General features: G+C 56.8%; 1 protein-coding gene across 1 annotated transcript; it reads right to left on the reverse strand.

Annotated features, from left to right (window-relative positions):
* Positions 1-318: 318 nt before the first annotated feature.
* Positions 319-2,867, reverse strand: PSENEN (presenilin enhancer, gamma-secretase subunit). Its single transcript, XM_075907427.1, has 4 exons — positions 2,604-2,867; positions 2,053-2,136; positions 1,022-1,126; positions 319-603 (listed from the first exon to the last, which is right to left on the reverse strand). The coding sequence occupies exons 2-4, from the start codon at positions 2,111-2,113 to the stop codon at positions 464-466; spliced, it is 306 nt and encodes a 101-aa protein (XP_075763542.1). The 5' UTR covers positions 2,114-2,136; positions 2,604-2,867; the 3' UTR covers positions 319-463.
* Between the last annotated feature and the right edge of the window lie 13,812 nt (positions 2,868-16,679).

The following is a 16,679-nucleotide window of genomic DNA, read 5'->3' on the forward strand; positions in this document are numbered from 1 at the left end:
TCCCAGCCGCCCCGCCCCAGAGGTGGCTTTGTCCCAGCACTCCCTGCCCTCATCCCTGGCTGTACGACCGTGCTGCCAGTTCTCACCCAGGTGAAGTTCTAGGGCACATCTGTGCTCTCCACCCCCACGTAAAGGCAGGAGCTGTGGCCATTGGGGGAGAACCCCTTCATCACATGCCATCTTCCCCCACCTCAGGTGACTTGAATCACTGCAGGCAGCATCCTTGCCCACCCTTGTGCTCACTGCTGCTCTGCGCCCCTACAAATTCCCCCAGGAACTCACCCAACCAGTGCTCCCCCACAGCCGCAGAGCCAGCGGGACAGGGTGAAAAACTTTATTGATTCTCACGGAGCAGGGGGCAGCCAGCAAGGGATGAGCTCCGGCAGGAGGGGCAGGGATGGGACCCCCGCTGATCCAAGCTGGAGGGGGCCCCCTGGCTGCCCTCTGAGTGTGCCTGGCGCCATCAGGGGATGCCCAGGGGGATGGTGAAGGACAGGTAGTCACCCAGCTCACCCCATCGGGCCCGGTGTGTCTGGAAGATGGTGACCCATGTGGTCAGCACGACCACCCAGAACAGCAGCCCCACAGCCGAGCGCTGGACGTCTGAAAAAGAGACAGGGCTCAGTGCCATGCCCATTGTACCTTGGCCCTGCCCCCGTGGCCCCTCCATCCCTTCCCTCCTCTGGACCCTGCCCCCGGGGTCCCTCCCGCCCACCTCACCCTGGGCCCTGCCCTGATGGTCCCTCCCTCCTAGCCCCTGCCCAAGTGGCTTTTTCCTTCAATCCCCCTGGGCCCTGCCTCAGTAACTCCTCTCACTTGAGTCCCCAGGGCCCTGCCCCCAGCTAAGCTCCCAGGGCCCTCTCCCAGCCCCATGAATTACCTTCCATGCCCTAGACCCTGCTCACTAGCTGCACCTCTGATTCTCGCTCCTGCCCCCTCCAGGTACCATCTGCCATGCCCCAGGTCCCTGCCCACTGCAGCACTTCACCACCCACCACCCAGCAGACTCTGCCCCACTCACAGCTTTTGATCTGCGGCTGCTCAGTGTAGGCAGGCGCCAGGAAGGCCTCGCGGCAGAACCACAGCACATTGACCAGCCAGAGGAAGGGAAGGAGGGCGAAGCCACCTGGGGGGAGGGCAGCAGAGACGGGTCAAGCCCCGGGGAGAGACCGGGACATGGCTACTGGGAAGCTCGCAGCCCTCCGAGTGGCAGTACTGGGGTCATATGACAGTAGCCACCATGCCCCTTCTCCTCTCTGACCTCCCAGCCTGGAGCTTCCTCCCCATGCTCCCTCTTCTCCATGCCCCCCAGACTGGTAGCTCCACTCTCCCCATGCCAGGGCACCTCCCCCCTTTTCCACTCCTACAGCCTCACACCCTCTTCTCTCTCCTCGCCCCCAGGCACCCACCATGCCCATAAGAACGGCCAGACAGGGTCAGACCAAAGGTCCATCCAGCCCAGTGTCCCAACTGCCAACAGTGGCCAGTGCCAGCTGCCCCAGAGGCAGCTAACAGAGCAAGGAATCGTGACGTGATCCGTCCCGTCACCAATTCCCAGCACTCTCCTCACCCAATGGCTAGTAGCCAGGCTGATGGACCAGTCCTCCATGAACGTAGCTGGGACCCATTAATGTCCTGGTCATCACAACTGCCCCCCCACCTCCCACAGCAGCCACCACGTCCCCTCTCAGCTTGCTCTCAACCCCATGCATGAGACACTGCCAGCCCCCCTCCTCTCTGAACCCCAGCTTAGTGCCCCCTCTTCTCCCATCCCCAGGCACCTGCCACACCCTTTCCTCTCCGGATCCCCCCAGGCCGGGCCCCCCATCTCCTCTCCTCCCCCCCCCGTCCACATCTCCTCTGCCCCCCCAGGCCCCCCCTCCCGGGCCCCATCTCCTCCCCCCCAGGCCCCCGCTCCCGGGCCCCATCTCCTCTCCCCCCCAGGCCCCCGCTCCCGGGCTCCATCTCCTCTCCCCCCCAGGCCCCAACTCCTCTGCCCCCCCAGGCCACCCCCCTCCCGGGCCCCATCTCCTCCCCCCCAGGCTGGCTCACCCAGGTAGTATTTCCGGCACAGGTTCAGCTTCTCCTCGTTGGAGACCCGCTCCAGGTTCATCCCGGCGCCGGCCCCACGGGCAGCTGGGGGCAGCAGGGGGGGGTCACCTCGGGGTCACACCCCTCCCCCCACTGGGAACCCAGGCCCTCCCCGCGCCTCCCCCACTGGGGAACCCAGAGCCCCCCCGCGCCTCCCCCACTGGGGAACCCAGAGCCCCCCCGCGCCTCCCCCACTGGGAACCCAGAGCCCCCCCCGCGCCTCCCCCACTGGGGAACCCAGAGCCCCCCCCCGCGCCTCCCCCACTGGGGAACCCAGAGCCCCCCCGCGCCTCCCCCACTGGGAACCCAGAGCCCCCCCCGCGCCTCCCCCACTGGGGAACCCAGAGCCCCCCCGCGCCTCCCCCACTGGGAACCCAGAGCCCCCCCCGCGCCTCCCCCACTGGGGAACCCAGAGCCCCCCCGCGCCTCCCCCACTGGGAACCCAGAGCCCCCCCGCGTCTCCCCCTCCCCAATACTGGAGACGGGCCCCAGCAGCCCCCAGTGAGACTCACCCGACTTCCGGAGTCCAGCTCAACGCATGCGCCCGCCGCGCTGCACGCCGGGAGTTGTAGTCCGGGGATCGGTTGGTTGGGTCCGCGGGGCGGCCATTCCCACCCCCACAGTGCAGGCCGAGGCCGCATGGCGGGCGGCCATCTTGCCGCACTGCCTGCTGGGGGCTGTAGTCCCGATCTCTTGCGGGGCTGCGGGAGTCGCTTTCCGCTCTTCGGTCCCCACCGGCCTTTGGGGTCTCCAGGTGTCGACCCCCGAGTGGGGAGAGCGAGCCCAGGAGCAAGGGGCGGGGCCTCGATAAGGGGGCTGGACTAGGAAAAGGGCGGGGCCTCAGCACAGCGAGTGGGGACTCGGAGAACGGCAAGGGGGTGTGTCCTAAAAGGGGCGGGGAAGAGGTGGGCTTGGGGCGGGGCCTCATGGAAGGGGCGGGGCTATGCCAAGGGTACGGCAGGCTGGGGAGGGGCGGGTCTAGGCGAAGGTCGGGGCATGCTGGGGGAGGGGCGATGGAGGGGCGGGGCTAAGGGGAGGGTGGGGCAGGCTGGGGTGGGGCTAGGAGAAAGGTGGGTCAGGCTGGGCCAGTGCCCCCCTCCCCCGCCCCGCATCCTTCCTAACCCATCACCCTGTGCCCCCCCATCATTAAAAGCAGCTCCTGGCCTGGCACAGAGGGGCGGAAGGGCCATTGGGAGGCCGGCCTGTGGGGCGATGCCCTTTCTCAGCTAAAGGAGGGTAGTAATAGAGGTGTAGCCCCGTGAGCCTGGTGTAGCTGAAACAAAAGACAGGACTATGCAGCACTTTAAAGACTAACCAGATGGTTTATTAGGTGATGAGCTTCGTGGGCCAGACCCACTTCCTCAGATCAATATGTGGAAGGAAATTGGCACAACCATATATACCAAGGGATACAATCAAAAAAAGTGAACACATATAAAACTGACAAATCAGATTTTAGAACAGAGGTTGGCCCATGATAGCATAAATTATATTTCTGGATGAACAGGAATATGTGTTCTTGATCTTGTAACTAACATACTTAGGTCCAATGACGGTGTCAGCAGAGTAAATATGTGGACAAAGCTGGCAATGGGGTTTGTTGCAAGAGAAAGTTCCAGGGTTAGTATTAGTGTGGTATGTCATGTGGTTGTTGGTAAGAATCATCCTGAGGTTAGGTGGTTGTCTATAGGGCTGTGTCTAGACTACATGCCTCTGTCGGCAGAGGCATGTAGATTAGACACATAGGCAAAGGCAAATGAAGCCGCGATTTAAATGATCGTGGCTTCATTTACATTTACATGGCTGCTGCGCTGAGCCGACAAACAGCTGATCAGCTGTTTGTCGGCTCGCGCGCTAGTCTGGACGCTCCCCTGCCGACATCAAAGCCCTTTGTCGGCAGCCCCGTTATTCCTCGTGGAATGAGGTTTACCAGGGCTGCTGACAAAGGGCTTTGATGTCGACAGGGGGAACGTCCAGACTAGCGCGCGAGCCGACAAACAGCTAATCAGCTGTTTGTCGGCTCAGCGCAGCAGCCATGTAAATGTAAATGAAGCCGCGATCATTTAAATCGCGGCTTCATTTGCCTTTGCCAAAACAACAAATCTACATGGCTCCGTCGACGGAGCCATGTAGTCTAGACGTACCCTAGGAGACTATAGTTGGGAGCTATAGGTGATGACAAGTGGTGTTCTATTGTTGGTTTTCTTGGGTCTGTCTTGAAGTAGATGGTTTCTGGGTATTCGTCTGGCTCTTTCAATTTGTTTTTTTATTTCTCAGGGTGGGTAGTTGAGGTTTATAAATGCTTGGTAGAGATCCTGAAGTTTCTGGTCTCTGTCCGTTAGTTCGAATTAACTTTGTAGTGTAGACATACCCCTATAGACAACCACCTAACCTCAAGATGATTCTTACCAACAACCACAGGACATACCACACTAATACCAACCCTGGTACCTTCCCTTGCAACAAACCCCGTTGCCAGCTTTGTCCACATATTCACTCTGCTGATACCATTATTGGACCTAACCAAGTGAGTTATAAGATCAAGAACACATATTCCTGCGCATCCAGAAATATAATTTATGCTATCATGTGCCGAAAGTGTCCGTCTGCTATGTACATTGGACAAACGTCTCAGACACTTCGCCAAAGGATCAGTGCCCACAAAACAGACATTAGACAGGATCACAAAGAAAACACAGTTTCTTGCCGTTTCAACCAGAAAGGACATAGTCTCAATGACTTAATTACCTGCATCCTGCTTCAAAAGCCTTTAAAGACTACACTTGAAAGAGAATCCTCTGAACTGTTATTCATGCTAAAATTCGACACTTTACGCCGGGGTCTTAACAAAGACTCTAGTTATCTTACCCATTACAAAGATAGCTTCTCCAATTATCACCTCTAATATCATTAGCTCACAGACATTTACCTTTCCCTCCCCCCCCCCCCCCCGCATTCCCCTTCTGTTCTGAAATTTGATTTGTCCTTTGCATATGTGTTCATTTTTTAAATTGTATCCTTTGGTATATATGGTTGTGACTATTTTCTTCCACTATTTGATCTGAGGAAGTGGGTCTGGCCCACGAAAGCTCATCATCTAATAAACCATCTTGTTAGTCTTTAAAGTGCTACATAGTCCTGTATTGTTTCAGCTACACCGGACTAACACGGCTACATTTCTATCACTATATTACAAAGATAGCTTCCCCAATTATCACCCCTAATATCATTATCTCATAGACACTAATCTCCCCCCTTACCTCCCTCTGGTCTAAAATCTGATTTGTCAGTTTTATATGTGTTCATTTTTTTGATTGTATCCCTTTGGTATATATGGTCGTGCCAATTTTCTTCCACAACTTGATCTGAGGAAGTGGGTCTGGCCCACGAAAGCTCATCAACTAATAAACCATCTGGTTAGTCTTTAAAGTGCTGCATAATCCTGTCTTTTGTTCAAGCTAAAGGGTGCAGCAAGGCACGTCTCTGGCCACAGCCTGTGTTTGTCTGCACCCCTCCTCGGACTGTCACACAGCAAATCCCCACTGCAGCTTCCCTGCCTATTAGCAACACCCAAGCTACCAAGCTTATCGCTGGCCAGCAACTGCTCTGGTTTGCCCTGTTCGTGCTTCCACTGTCCTGTCCCCCAGGTCTTTCGCACACCAAGAGGCTTCCTTGGCGCTTTCCCCCCAAAGGTTATCAAAGGTAAATCACAATAACCCCTGGGCCCCCAAGGATATTGGTTATGTACGACCTGTTAAATGGACGTAGGCCTTTACCCTCTGCCATGGGGTAAATTCACTGAACGGTCTGGAGGCACCATCAAGACTCACATGCTGATTTGGGCGTAAACAGGAAAAAGTGGGCTCTAGCCCACAAAAGCTTATGGGCGAGCAAATGTGTGAGGTTTTAAGGAGCCACAGGCTTCCTCGTATTTGCTGAAACAGACTCACACAGTTCCCCCCCCCTCCCCCCGAAACTTATCACCTAGTCACTGTTTCGCTTACGTACAACATCCCCTAGCAATAAGTTCCACAGGGTGACTGCATTGTGTGAACTATTTCCTTTGGTTTGTTTGAAATCTGCTGCCTGAAAAAGAGCCCCATTCAAATTACAGCAAGCAATGGCAGCCAGCCAAAAAGTGACAAGGTTTGAAAGTGCTTATGTACAAGTGCTAGAAATCAAAATAATAAGATGGAGAGCCTCCTATTAAACACCGATACAGAGGTAATAGGCATCCCAGAATCTTGGTGAATTGAGGACACAGTCATACCAGGGTACAAAGTATATCAGGACAGACCAGGTCATGTTGGTGGGGGAACCCAACCCTTATATGTGAAAGAAAGCAGACAAGCAAATGAAGTAAAAATCTTAAATGAGCCAAACTAAACCACAGATAATAATTCCATGCTCTAATAGTAAGAATACAGCTACGGACATATTACTGACCACCTGACCACGATGGTGATAGGGAATGTGCCCAGAGAGTTTAGTTTCTGTGTGTGTGAAATCACTGTCTCATTTTCTCACCGGCTCACAGGTTGCACCTCTATAAACTGGAACTCTCTGGTCTGGGAAGGACCACACATGTCCCAGGATCAGAGAGTCCCAGTGCCCTGTAGGGGGTGGAGGTGCCAGGAGCCCAGCACTGTGCCATCAGGGGGAAGGGGAGCACGTGGGGATATCTCCAGCTCGGCTGTGGGAGGGAGCCAGGAAACTCAGTGGGGGAAGGGCCAGTGCAGGGCTGAGGAAGGGGGTAGCAGGGCTGTGTGTGCAGAAATGACTTCCCTTGGTCCAGAAAGATCCCTTATCCAGGACCAGTCGGAGCCCGAGGGTGCCAGACTAGGAGGTCCAACCTGTTTTTGTTTGATTGCATCTGAGGCTTTGTAGTTAGACTCCAGTTCACACAGATGTGATGGGGATGGTATTTTCTTTTACCATTGGAGTAATAGCAGTTAGATGAACCAATGGTTTGTGCCACTCATTATTGGGCCCAGTTGTAACTAAGCAATAGAACCAGTAAGAAATCTCCCGAGAGCTGTGCCCGTTTGGGACAGTTGCTGCATTATGTGTCAGGAATCAAGGAAAGAAGATGCATGTGACATGGGTGAAGCAGGATCGCATAGAAAAAGGAGGCAACGGCCATTAGAAAGAAACTGCCTGACATCAAACGCAGAGAGGCCATTGACAGAACTGGGCCTCCTTTCCTTGAGAAGAGACAATTCCGGTCGGGGGGCACAGACATCTCTGTGCCCAACCCACTGACAAAGGCAAAATCTGCTGGTTGTAGCGAGCAAGCGCGTCTGCCGAGCACAACATGTGGGAAGTGCAGCGATCGGAGTACAAGACACCAGTCTTGTCCTACCAGACAGCCCGGCACCTGGAGATGCCACGTGGTTTTGTCTAGAAATGCGCCGTAAGCAGAAACTCTGCAACTGCTTTCGAGAGAAGCACAGAGAGCACACAGCCAGCTGCCTTTGACCACAGAACAAGACTTCCTTTCGCTGGCCCTTGTGAGTTACCACAGAGCTGCCAGCTGACACGTTGCTTTCCTCTTGCGAGGGCTGTGATAAGGAGGGAAAGCACCAAAAATCTTTGGCTGTTGGTCCCAGGATATTGTTGGACTATCTTCTCTTGCTTCAAGCTACATGCAGGTGCAGAAGCAACACTGATGTGAAGATGCCCATCTCGAAAGCTTGTCTCCACCAGCAGAAGTTGGTCCAGTAAAAGATACTTACTTGGCCCACCTTGTCCCTCTACTAAACATCCAGTGGAGACAATATTTTCACTTGCTTTTAAAACCGGTAGTTTCAGATTTCTGAGTTTAATCAACTTGTACTTTTGTTTTATGAGGCTAACACGCCAGCTATCCGAGCCATGAAACATGCTCTTTCATGTAACCGTAACCAAGAAATGTTTCCAGCGTATCCCCCAGGAGCGGTTCTGGGCCTGGTGCTGTTTTCCATCTCTCTCAATGACTGGAAGTGTCATGCTCGTAAGAAGCGCGCAGGATCTTTTTCAGGGAAAGAGGCAGCATGCCACCTTTGTTAAAATTACAGCATGAAAAGCAGCATCTGCATTCTCTCTCACACACAGGTCCTGCAGGTGATTGATAGTAACCAGTCTGTCGTGGCTCAAGTCAACCTTACAGGCCAAGATCGGACATGAGTGATTCTCTCGATCGTGATTCAAGGCTCCTTGGAGGCTTGGCTTGCAGGACCAAATCCAGTGTCCCATGGCAACAGCCCCCCATTTTTACACTTAGGAGATCCCATTGGGGTCTGTGGGTTTGGCAGTGTCATGCTGCCATCCTTGCTGTGTTCCTCTTGGGGGGTTCCCACTGTTCTCCTTTGATGTTTCTGGCCAGGCTCCCTTATCTCATTTGTGGTCTCACCTTTGGGAGTGTCTGCCTGTCTCCAGGGCTCCTCTGTTCTGCTAATTCCTTCAGCCTCGGGCACAATGGATCTTCTCTGATTATCTTCTCTCAAGTCTTCCTTTAGCCCAAGTCTGTCTGACCACTTGGACGAGTGCGATGGCTTCACACACATTCTTCAGCCGCACCAAGTAGTTTTGCATTCCTGTCCACCGGCTACAAAGTTCCCAAAAGACCTTCCCAGAACTTCCTTTGCAATTCAGGTAAGGGACACAACTTCTTTTGTGATGCTAACAAGAAGCAAGATCTTCTAGCAGGCCTTGTCTAACCAGGAGAGGCAGAAGCATACGGATTATACTTAGGTTCTTATACCAGCACTCAAATACTACATTTTGGCTACCGAAGGAAACATGGAACCTTCCCTGATACAGCCTGGGAAATACCAAAGAGCACAGGGCACTGACAACGAGTGATCCAGCTGCAAGCAAATCATTTGAGTTTTAATAAGGCTGAAGGTCAATACAGGATTGTAGAAGACCGGCTGGACTTACAGGAGGGGAGACACTCTCCTGGGAAGCATCAGAGGGGGAGCCGAGTTAGTCTGTAACAGCAAAAACTTAAAAAACAACAAATAGTCTGGTAGCACTTTAAAGACTATTTTGTTAATCTTAAAAGTGCTACCAGACTATTTGTTGTTTTTTAAGTTGTTCCTGGGAAGCAGTGACTCTGAAAAAGACTGGGGGGCTCGTGGGGTTAATCAGCTGAGCACGAGCCATGGGCAAGAGAGCTGGGATGCAGACATGGAGGGATTCTGAGGAGCACAGGGAGGTTATTTGGCTTCTAGATGGGCCCTGGTGCAGTCCTGGTGCTCACTGCTACGGAAGGATGTCGATAATTGTGTAAGAGAGAAGCCAGGAGAAGGACACGCTGCCTGAGGGTGTGTGGCTCCAGCTGAACACAGCGAGGGATGGGGTGACTTGAGCCCCACAGCGAGGGAAGGGTCCCTCACTCAGCCTAGCCCAGGGAGGTTGAACACGATCCAAGGGCTGGGAAGTGGTGCTAGACAAAGCAGCAATAAGCTGAAACAAAATACAGGACTATGTAGCACTTTAAAGACTAACAAGATGGTTTATTAGGTGATGAGCTTTCGTGGGCCAGACCCACTTCCTCAGATCAAATAGTGGAAGAAAGTAGTCACAACCATATATACCAAAGGATACAATTAAAAAAAATGAACACATATGAAAAGGACAAATCACATTTCAGAACAGAAGGGAGATGGGAGGGGGAAGGTAAATGTCTGTGAGATAATGACATTAGAGGTGATAATTGGGGAAGCTATCTTTGTAATGGGTAAGATAATTAGAGTCTTTATTCAGACCCAGGTATTTGACATTTTACACCTGGGTCTGAATAAAGACTCTAATTATCTTACCCATTACAAGGATTATCACCTCTAATGTCATTAGCTCACAGACATTTACCTTCCCCCCCCCCCATCTCCCTTCTGTTCTGAAATTTGATTTGTCCTTTTCATATGTGTTCATTTTTTTTAATTGTATCCTTTGGTATATATGGTTGTGACAATTTTCTTCCACTATTTGATCTGAGGAAGTGGGTCTGGCCCACGAAAGCTCATCATCTAATAAACCATCTTGTTAGTCTTTAAAGTGCTACATAGTCCTGTTTTTTGTTTCAGCTACACCAGAGTAACACGGCTACATTTCTATCACTGTTCAGCAATAAGGTGTAACTGTGACAAGGAGAGTAAGTCCCTCCATGCCCAGAGGCCTGGCAGACTCTCTGTCACCAGCTGGCTTTCCAACAGCTCTGTTCTGGGACTGGCGCTGGGGCAGGTGTCCGGATGCTCCTGTCCTTGGATTCTCTGGGGTACAGCACCATATCATGCTTCTAGTACCCCCTGCAAGGAAGACACTGAGACTCGGTGGCTTTCTAAGAAGCTTGCGCGTTTTAGCAGATCACATCTGTCACTGGGGGGAGCCAGTGGGCCTACGGCCACCCCAGTCACATGGCCACGATTTCTGGGGGTGACTCTGGACAGACCCACACACGACACCAGCCTGGGCATAGCCAGACCTGGACCAGATCTGGATCATAAATGATCTGGAGAAAGGAGTAAGCAGTGAGGTGGTAAAGTTGGCGGATGATACCAAACTGTTTAGGATAGTCAAGAGAGAAGCAGACTGTGAGGGACTCCAAGAAGATCTCACCAAACTGAGCGATTGGGCTACAAAATGGCAAATGAAATTTAATGTGGATAAGTGTAAAGTAATGCACATCGGGAAAAATAACCCCAATACACGTACAATATGATGGGGGCTAATTTGGCTACGACAAATCAGGAAAGAGATCTTGGCGTTATCGTGGACAGTTCTCTGAAAACTTCCACACAGTGTGCAGCGGCGGTCAAAAAGGCAAATAGGATGCTAGGAATTAAGAAAGGGATAGAAAATAAGACCCAGAATATCTTACTGCCCCTGCATAAAACTATGGTACGCCCACATCTTGAATACTGTGTACAGATGTGGTCTCTTCACCTCAAAAAAGATATTTTGGCCTTGGAAAGGGGTTTGGAACAGGTCCCATATGAGGAGAGGTTAAAGCGACTGGGACTTTTCAGTTAAGAAAAGAGGAGACTGAGGGGGGATATGATAGAGGTCTATAAAATCATAAGTGGTGTGGAGAGGGCCGATAAAGAAAAGTTATTTATTAGTTCCCTAAATAGAAGAACTAGAGGACACCAAATGAAATTAATGGGTAGCAGGTTTAAAACTAATAAAAGAAAGTTCTTCTTCACACATCGTGTAGTCAACCTGTAGAACTCCTTGCCAGAGGAGGCTGTGAAGGCTAGGACTATAACAGAGTTTAAAGAGAGCTAGATAATTTCATGGAGGTTAGGTCCATAAAAGGCTATTAGTCAGGGGATAAAATGGTGTCCTTGGCCTCTGTTTGTCAGAGGCTGGAGAGGGATGGCAGGAGACAAATCGCTTGATCATTGTCTTCGGTCCATCCTCTCTGGGGCACCTGGTGCTGGCCACTGTTGGCAGACAGGATACTGGGCTAGATGGACCTTTGGTCTGACCCAGTACGGCCGTTCTTATGTTCTTATGGACCCAACTTGCCCTTGTGGCCTTCAAATGCCTGGTTCCTGCAGTTCCCCTGAATGCCTCTTGCTGCTGACTCTTCTGAGAAGCCATAGGTTCTCTGAATCCCACCACGCCCCAGCCAGGGGCAGCTCAGCGAGCCCTTCGCTCACTGGGGTGCGCAGACCCAGGGTAACGTGATGGGCTGGGTGCAGAGAGCTAAGTCAGTCCTGTCCATTCTGCCTTTGCGCAGGCTGTGCTGCCTTGTAGTCAGTGCGTGGCCACCGCTCTGCGAGCCATGTGGCATCAGGAACCTTGGCCACAGCTTGCTCTGTGTCACCCGCTCCTAGAGAGATTGGACACCCTGCAGGGCAGCGTGGGATTCCCTGGCTCTGCCCGGCCCCAGGCACTGTCAGCATCTGGAGCAGGACCAGCACGCAGCTGGGGGGTTTAGTGTCTGGCGCTGCACATCAGTTACCGTGGCCCACGCGTGGGACCCTGCGCTCTGCCTGGCACTAGCAACAGCTACTCTCCCTTTGCAAGCCTGGTACCTCCCCAGCAGGTGGCTGGGTTGATTTAGTTGGGATTGGTCCTGCCTTGGGCAGGGGGCTGGACCTGATGACCTCCCAAGGTCTCTTTCAGCTCTATGATTCTATGATCTTACATAGGATGTACACCAGGGGTTTTGTTCCCTACTGGCCGGATTGGCAGCTGAAGTGCTCAGTATCAGAGGGGTAGCCGTGTTAGTCTGAATCTGCAAAAGCGACGAGGAGTTCTGTGGCACCTTATAGACTAACTGAAGTGTAGGAGCATAAGCTGAAGTGCTCAGTGTGACTGGTTTGTGGCCTATTTGGGTGCAGGGCCCAGAGCTGCTCCCCACAGCCCCCGCAAACAGCGCAGGGCCCAGAGCCGCTCCCCACGGCCCCCGCAAACAGGGCAGGGCCCAGAGCCGCTCCCCACGGCCCCCGCAAACAGCGCAGGGCCCAGAGCCGCTCCCCACGGCCCCCGCAAACAGGGCAGGGCCCAGAGACGCTCCCCACGGCCCCTGCAAACAGCGCAGGGCCCAGAGCCGCTCCCCACGGCCCCCGCAAACAGCGCAGGGCCCAGAGCTGCTCCCCGCAGCCCCCGCAAACAGCGCAGGACCCAAAACCGCTCCCCGCTGGAAAGACGCCCACCTGGAGATGGTTCTGTTTGCTGACTTATCTCATGGCTCATCAGCCAGTTTCTCACCCACTTGCTCTGGGCCACGTCCGTTTTCGAGGCTCTAGTTTCTGAATGGAAACTCGTGTGGCATCATGTCAACCACCTGCTCCAGTTTCTGCCCCTGTGGTCTGTGCTGGACTCGTTTTCCCCTTCAACTGGCATTCAAGCATCCCCTTGAGTCCTGGCTGGTGTGGGCCTTGCCTGACTCTGCCAGGTCAGTATCAGACCAGGTGGCCTGGAATTACCCTGGGTCCCCTTATGAAACAACTGTGTGAGATCCGCTTCCATCCCGTTCTCCCACAGGGCCAGTTCCTGACCGTCTGTGGGACTGGCCGGAGCTGCCTGGGAGAGGCAAAACCCTGGGCTGGCAGCAGGACCCGGCTGTGATAAAGTGGGGATTGCATTTAGTCTATTTGCTGGTTGTGCTGCATGTGATTTCTACTGTCCTGTTCTGTGGTAACTCTTTGGCTACGTCTACACTGGCCCCTTTTCCGGAAGGGGCATGTAAATTTCACCAGTCGTCATAGGGAAATCCGCGGGGGATTTAAATATCCCCCGCAGCATTTAAATAAAAATGTCCGCCGCTTTTTTCCGGCTTTTAAAAAAGCCGGAAAAGAGCGTCTAGACTGGCCCCGATCCTCTGGAAAAAGCGGCCTTTTCCGGAGGCTCTTATTCCTACTTCAAAGTAGGAATAAGAGCCTCCGGAAAAGGGCACTTTTTCCGGAGGATCGGGGCCAGTCTAGACGCTCTTTTCCGGCTTTTTTAAAAGCCGGAAAAAAGTGGCGGACATTTTTATTTAAATGCCGTGGGGGATATTTAAATCCCCCGTGGATTTCCCTACGACGACTGGTGAAATTTACATGCCCCTTCCGGAAAAGGGGCCAGTGTAGACGTAGCCTTTATGTGCTTGCCTCAGTTTCCCTGGGCACTGCCCTACTAGCTAGATGGGGATGGGAATTCTGGGTGTGACTCAGTGAGGGAGGCTGCCCAGCCCAGCACCTTCACAATGGCTCAGGCTCAGAGTAACCTGAGTCTGGGGTAGGGGTGCGACCAGGGGACATCTTTTGCCTGGGAAGGGGATAAAGGAGGGGGTGGGGCTGCCTGCTGGCTTGGACTGATTGCTGGGTGTGTGAGTGGGTCTCAGCTGGCATCCCCAAGATGGATTGTGCTGGCTGCTCCTGGTTCCTGGGCTGACAAGCCTGTTCCACGCCGTGTCCCTGTGAACCGATAACCCTTCTGTTCTGCCTACCAGTTGAGAGTCACATCTGGCTGCGGATGGGGGCGCAGGGCCCAGTGACTCCCCACCCCTTGGTGACACCGCGTAGGGCACTGCCCGAACCACAGCCCCACAGGGACCAGTGGCATTCAGCTTGTCTGGGCAGGGACCCGCTGCAGCAGGAAGCCTGGCCTGGCCTCAGTCCCTGGTGGGGGGGAGGGGACACTTGTCCCAGACCCCCCCAGGCCCTGGCCCCAGCACTGCAGGGGGGCTGAAAGGAAGCCCAGGGCCAGGCCTGGAGGGGATTACTGGTGACAGGGCAAAGTCCTCTTCTCCAGGCTCCAGGGGGGCACGATGCACCTGTCGGTGGGGCATCCAGGCAGCGAGGGCTCGGGGCAGGGACTGAGGCTGGCACCTGCCCCCTACAAAGAGGCCGGCGGAGGGGGGGCCAGGATGCAGCTGGAGCAGGGGCTACAGCCAGGCACCGGCAGGGGGGCCACCCTGGGTAGAGTTAACCCGGCAGCCGGAGCCGTCTGTCGTTCCCCAGCATGTCCACGAGGGGGAGCCGGGGCTCCGGCGCCGCAGCATCCGCGGGTCCCAAGGGAGCGAGTGGCTCCTCTGGCAGCACAGCGGCCGGTGCCCCGCCCTGGATCCTCCCCCAGCCCGGCCGGCACCCCCCGCTCAGGATCCCCCCCCCGCTCAGCCCCCGCCCTGGATCCCCCCCCAGCCCGGCCGGCACCCCCCGCTCAGCCCCCGCCCTGGATCCCCCCCAACCCCCCCCCCGCTCAGGACCCCCCCCCAGCCCCCCCCCGCTCAGCCCCCGCCCTGGATCCCCCCCAACCCCCCCCCGCTCAGCCCCCGCCCTGGACCCCCTCCCAGCCCGGCCGGCACCCCCCGCTCAGCCCCCGCCCTGGACCCCCCCCAACCCCCCCCCGGATCCCCCCAACCCCCCCGCTCAGCCCCCGCCCTGGATCCCCCCCAAACCCCCCCGCCCTGGATCCCCCCCAGCCCCCTCTCCGCTCAGCCCCCGCCCTGGATCCCCCCCCCAGCCCGGCCGGCACCCCCCGCTCAGCCCCCGCCCTGGATCCCCCCCAACCCCCCTCCCCGCCCAGCCCCCGCCCTGGATCCCCCCCAACACCCCCCCCCCGCTCAGCCCCCGCCCTGGATCCCCCCCCAGCCCGGCCGGCACCCCCCGCTCAGCCCCCGCCCTGGATCCCCCCCAACCCCCCTCCCCGCCCAGCCCCCGCCCTGGATCCCCCCCAACACCCCCCCCCGCTCAGCCCCCGCCCTGGATCCCCCCCAGCCCGGCCGGCGCCCCCCGCTCAGCCCCCGCCCTGGATCCCCCCCACCCCGGCCGGCGCCCCCCGCTCGCGGCCGGTCCCCAGCCTGTGCGGGACGCGGTGACTGTGCCGCGCGGTGAGTCAGGGCGCAGGGGCCGGGCACCGCCTAGGGCCAGGCAGCATTTCCCGCGCCCCGGCTCAGGCTCAGGCTGATTCATCGGCCGGGCAGCGGGGCCCTTTCCAGGAAATGAAACCCCGCGAGCAGCGTTTCGCTGACCTGCCCCCCCAGCCAGTCACCCCCGGCCCGGCTCCCTGCGCCGGGGCCAGAGCCCCTGTGGAGTCGCGGCCCCTCCCCCATCTGGGCGGAGCAGAAGTTTTAGGAATCTGCAAATGAAAACAGCGGAATCCCGGGCAGGCAGAGCGCCCCCTGGCTCACCGCGGGGCAGAGCGCCCCCTGGCGCACAGCGCCCCCTGGCGCACCGCGGGGCAGAGCGCCCCCTGGCTCACCGCGGGGCAGAGCGCCCCCTGGCGCACCGCGGGGCAGAGCGCTCCCTGGCTCACCGCGGGGCAGAGCGCCCCCTGGCTCACCGCGGGACAGAGCGCCCCCTGGCTCACCGCGGGACAGAGCGCCCCCTGGCGCACCGCGGGGCAGAGCGCTCCCTGGCTCACCGCGGGGCAGAGCGCCCCCTGGCTCACCGCGGGGCAGAGCGCCCCCTGGCTCACCGCGGGACAGAGCGCCCCCTGGCGCACCGCGGGGCAGAGCGCTCCCTGGCTCACCGCGGGGCAGAGCGCCCCCTGGCTCACCGCGGGGCAGAGCGCCCCCTGGCTCACCGCGGGGCAGAGCGCCCCCTGGCGCAGAGCACTCCTGCGCAGAGCCCCCGCTATCCGCCTGGCCCCTCATACTTTATCCTGCTTCACCCTCGCACCAGCTCCTGCCTCGGCCGGACAGCAGCTCCCGGCGCTGGCTGGGACTTGAGCCCAGCCGCTCCGCTTTGGGAGGCAGGTGCCTTGTCCCTCTGGCCACAGGGGGACCCACCCCACCTGCCCCCCCTTTGGCCTGGCACCAGCCTCAGCAAGCTGGCACTGGGTGACAGGCAGCTCCCGCGCCGGTGGGGGGGGGGGGGATTTGAACCACCCACCCCCAGCTTATCATTAGGCCACCACAGGACTCATCCCACATGCTTTATCCTGCTGCCCTTCTCTCTGGCACTGGCTTTGCCCGGCAAGCTGTCAGTGGGTGCCTGCCCTGGGGCTCGAACCCGCCACCCCTGGCACCCCACAGCCCAGTGCCCCCTGCTGAGCCCCCACCCTGCAGCCCAGTGCCCCCTGCCAAGCCTGGAGGTTGCTTCTTCAGGCTCCCATGCAGCCCATGATGCCTGGGGCAGGAGCAGAGGGGTTGACATAGCAGCTGCAGC

The sequence above is a fragment of the Pelodiscus sinensis genome, chromosome 24, assembly GCF_049634645.1.
Source record: "Pelodiscus sinensis isolate JC-2024 chromosome 24, ASM4963464v1, whole genome shotgun sequence".
Classification (NCBI taxonomy): Eukaryota; Metazoa; Chordata; order Testudines; family Trionychidae; genus Pelodiscus; species Pelodiscus sinensis.

Bases quoted from the DNA above. Each gene is read 5' to 3' on its own strand.
- PSENEN (XM_075907427.1), bottom strand. From the start codon at position 2,113: ATGAACCTGGAGCGGGTCTCCAACGAGGAGAAGCTGAACCTGTGCCGG. The intron at 1,127-2,052 runs GTGAGCCAGCCT...CCCTCCCCCCAG, and splicing joins GTGCCGGAAATACTACCTGG to GTGGCTTCGCCCTCCTTCCC. The intron at 604-1,021 runs GTGAGTGGGGCA...TCTCTTTTTCAG, and splicing joins GCAGCCGCAGATCAAAAGCT to ACGTCCAGCGCTCGGCTGTG.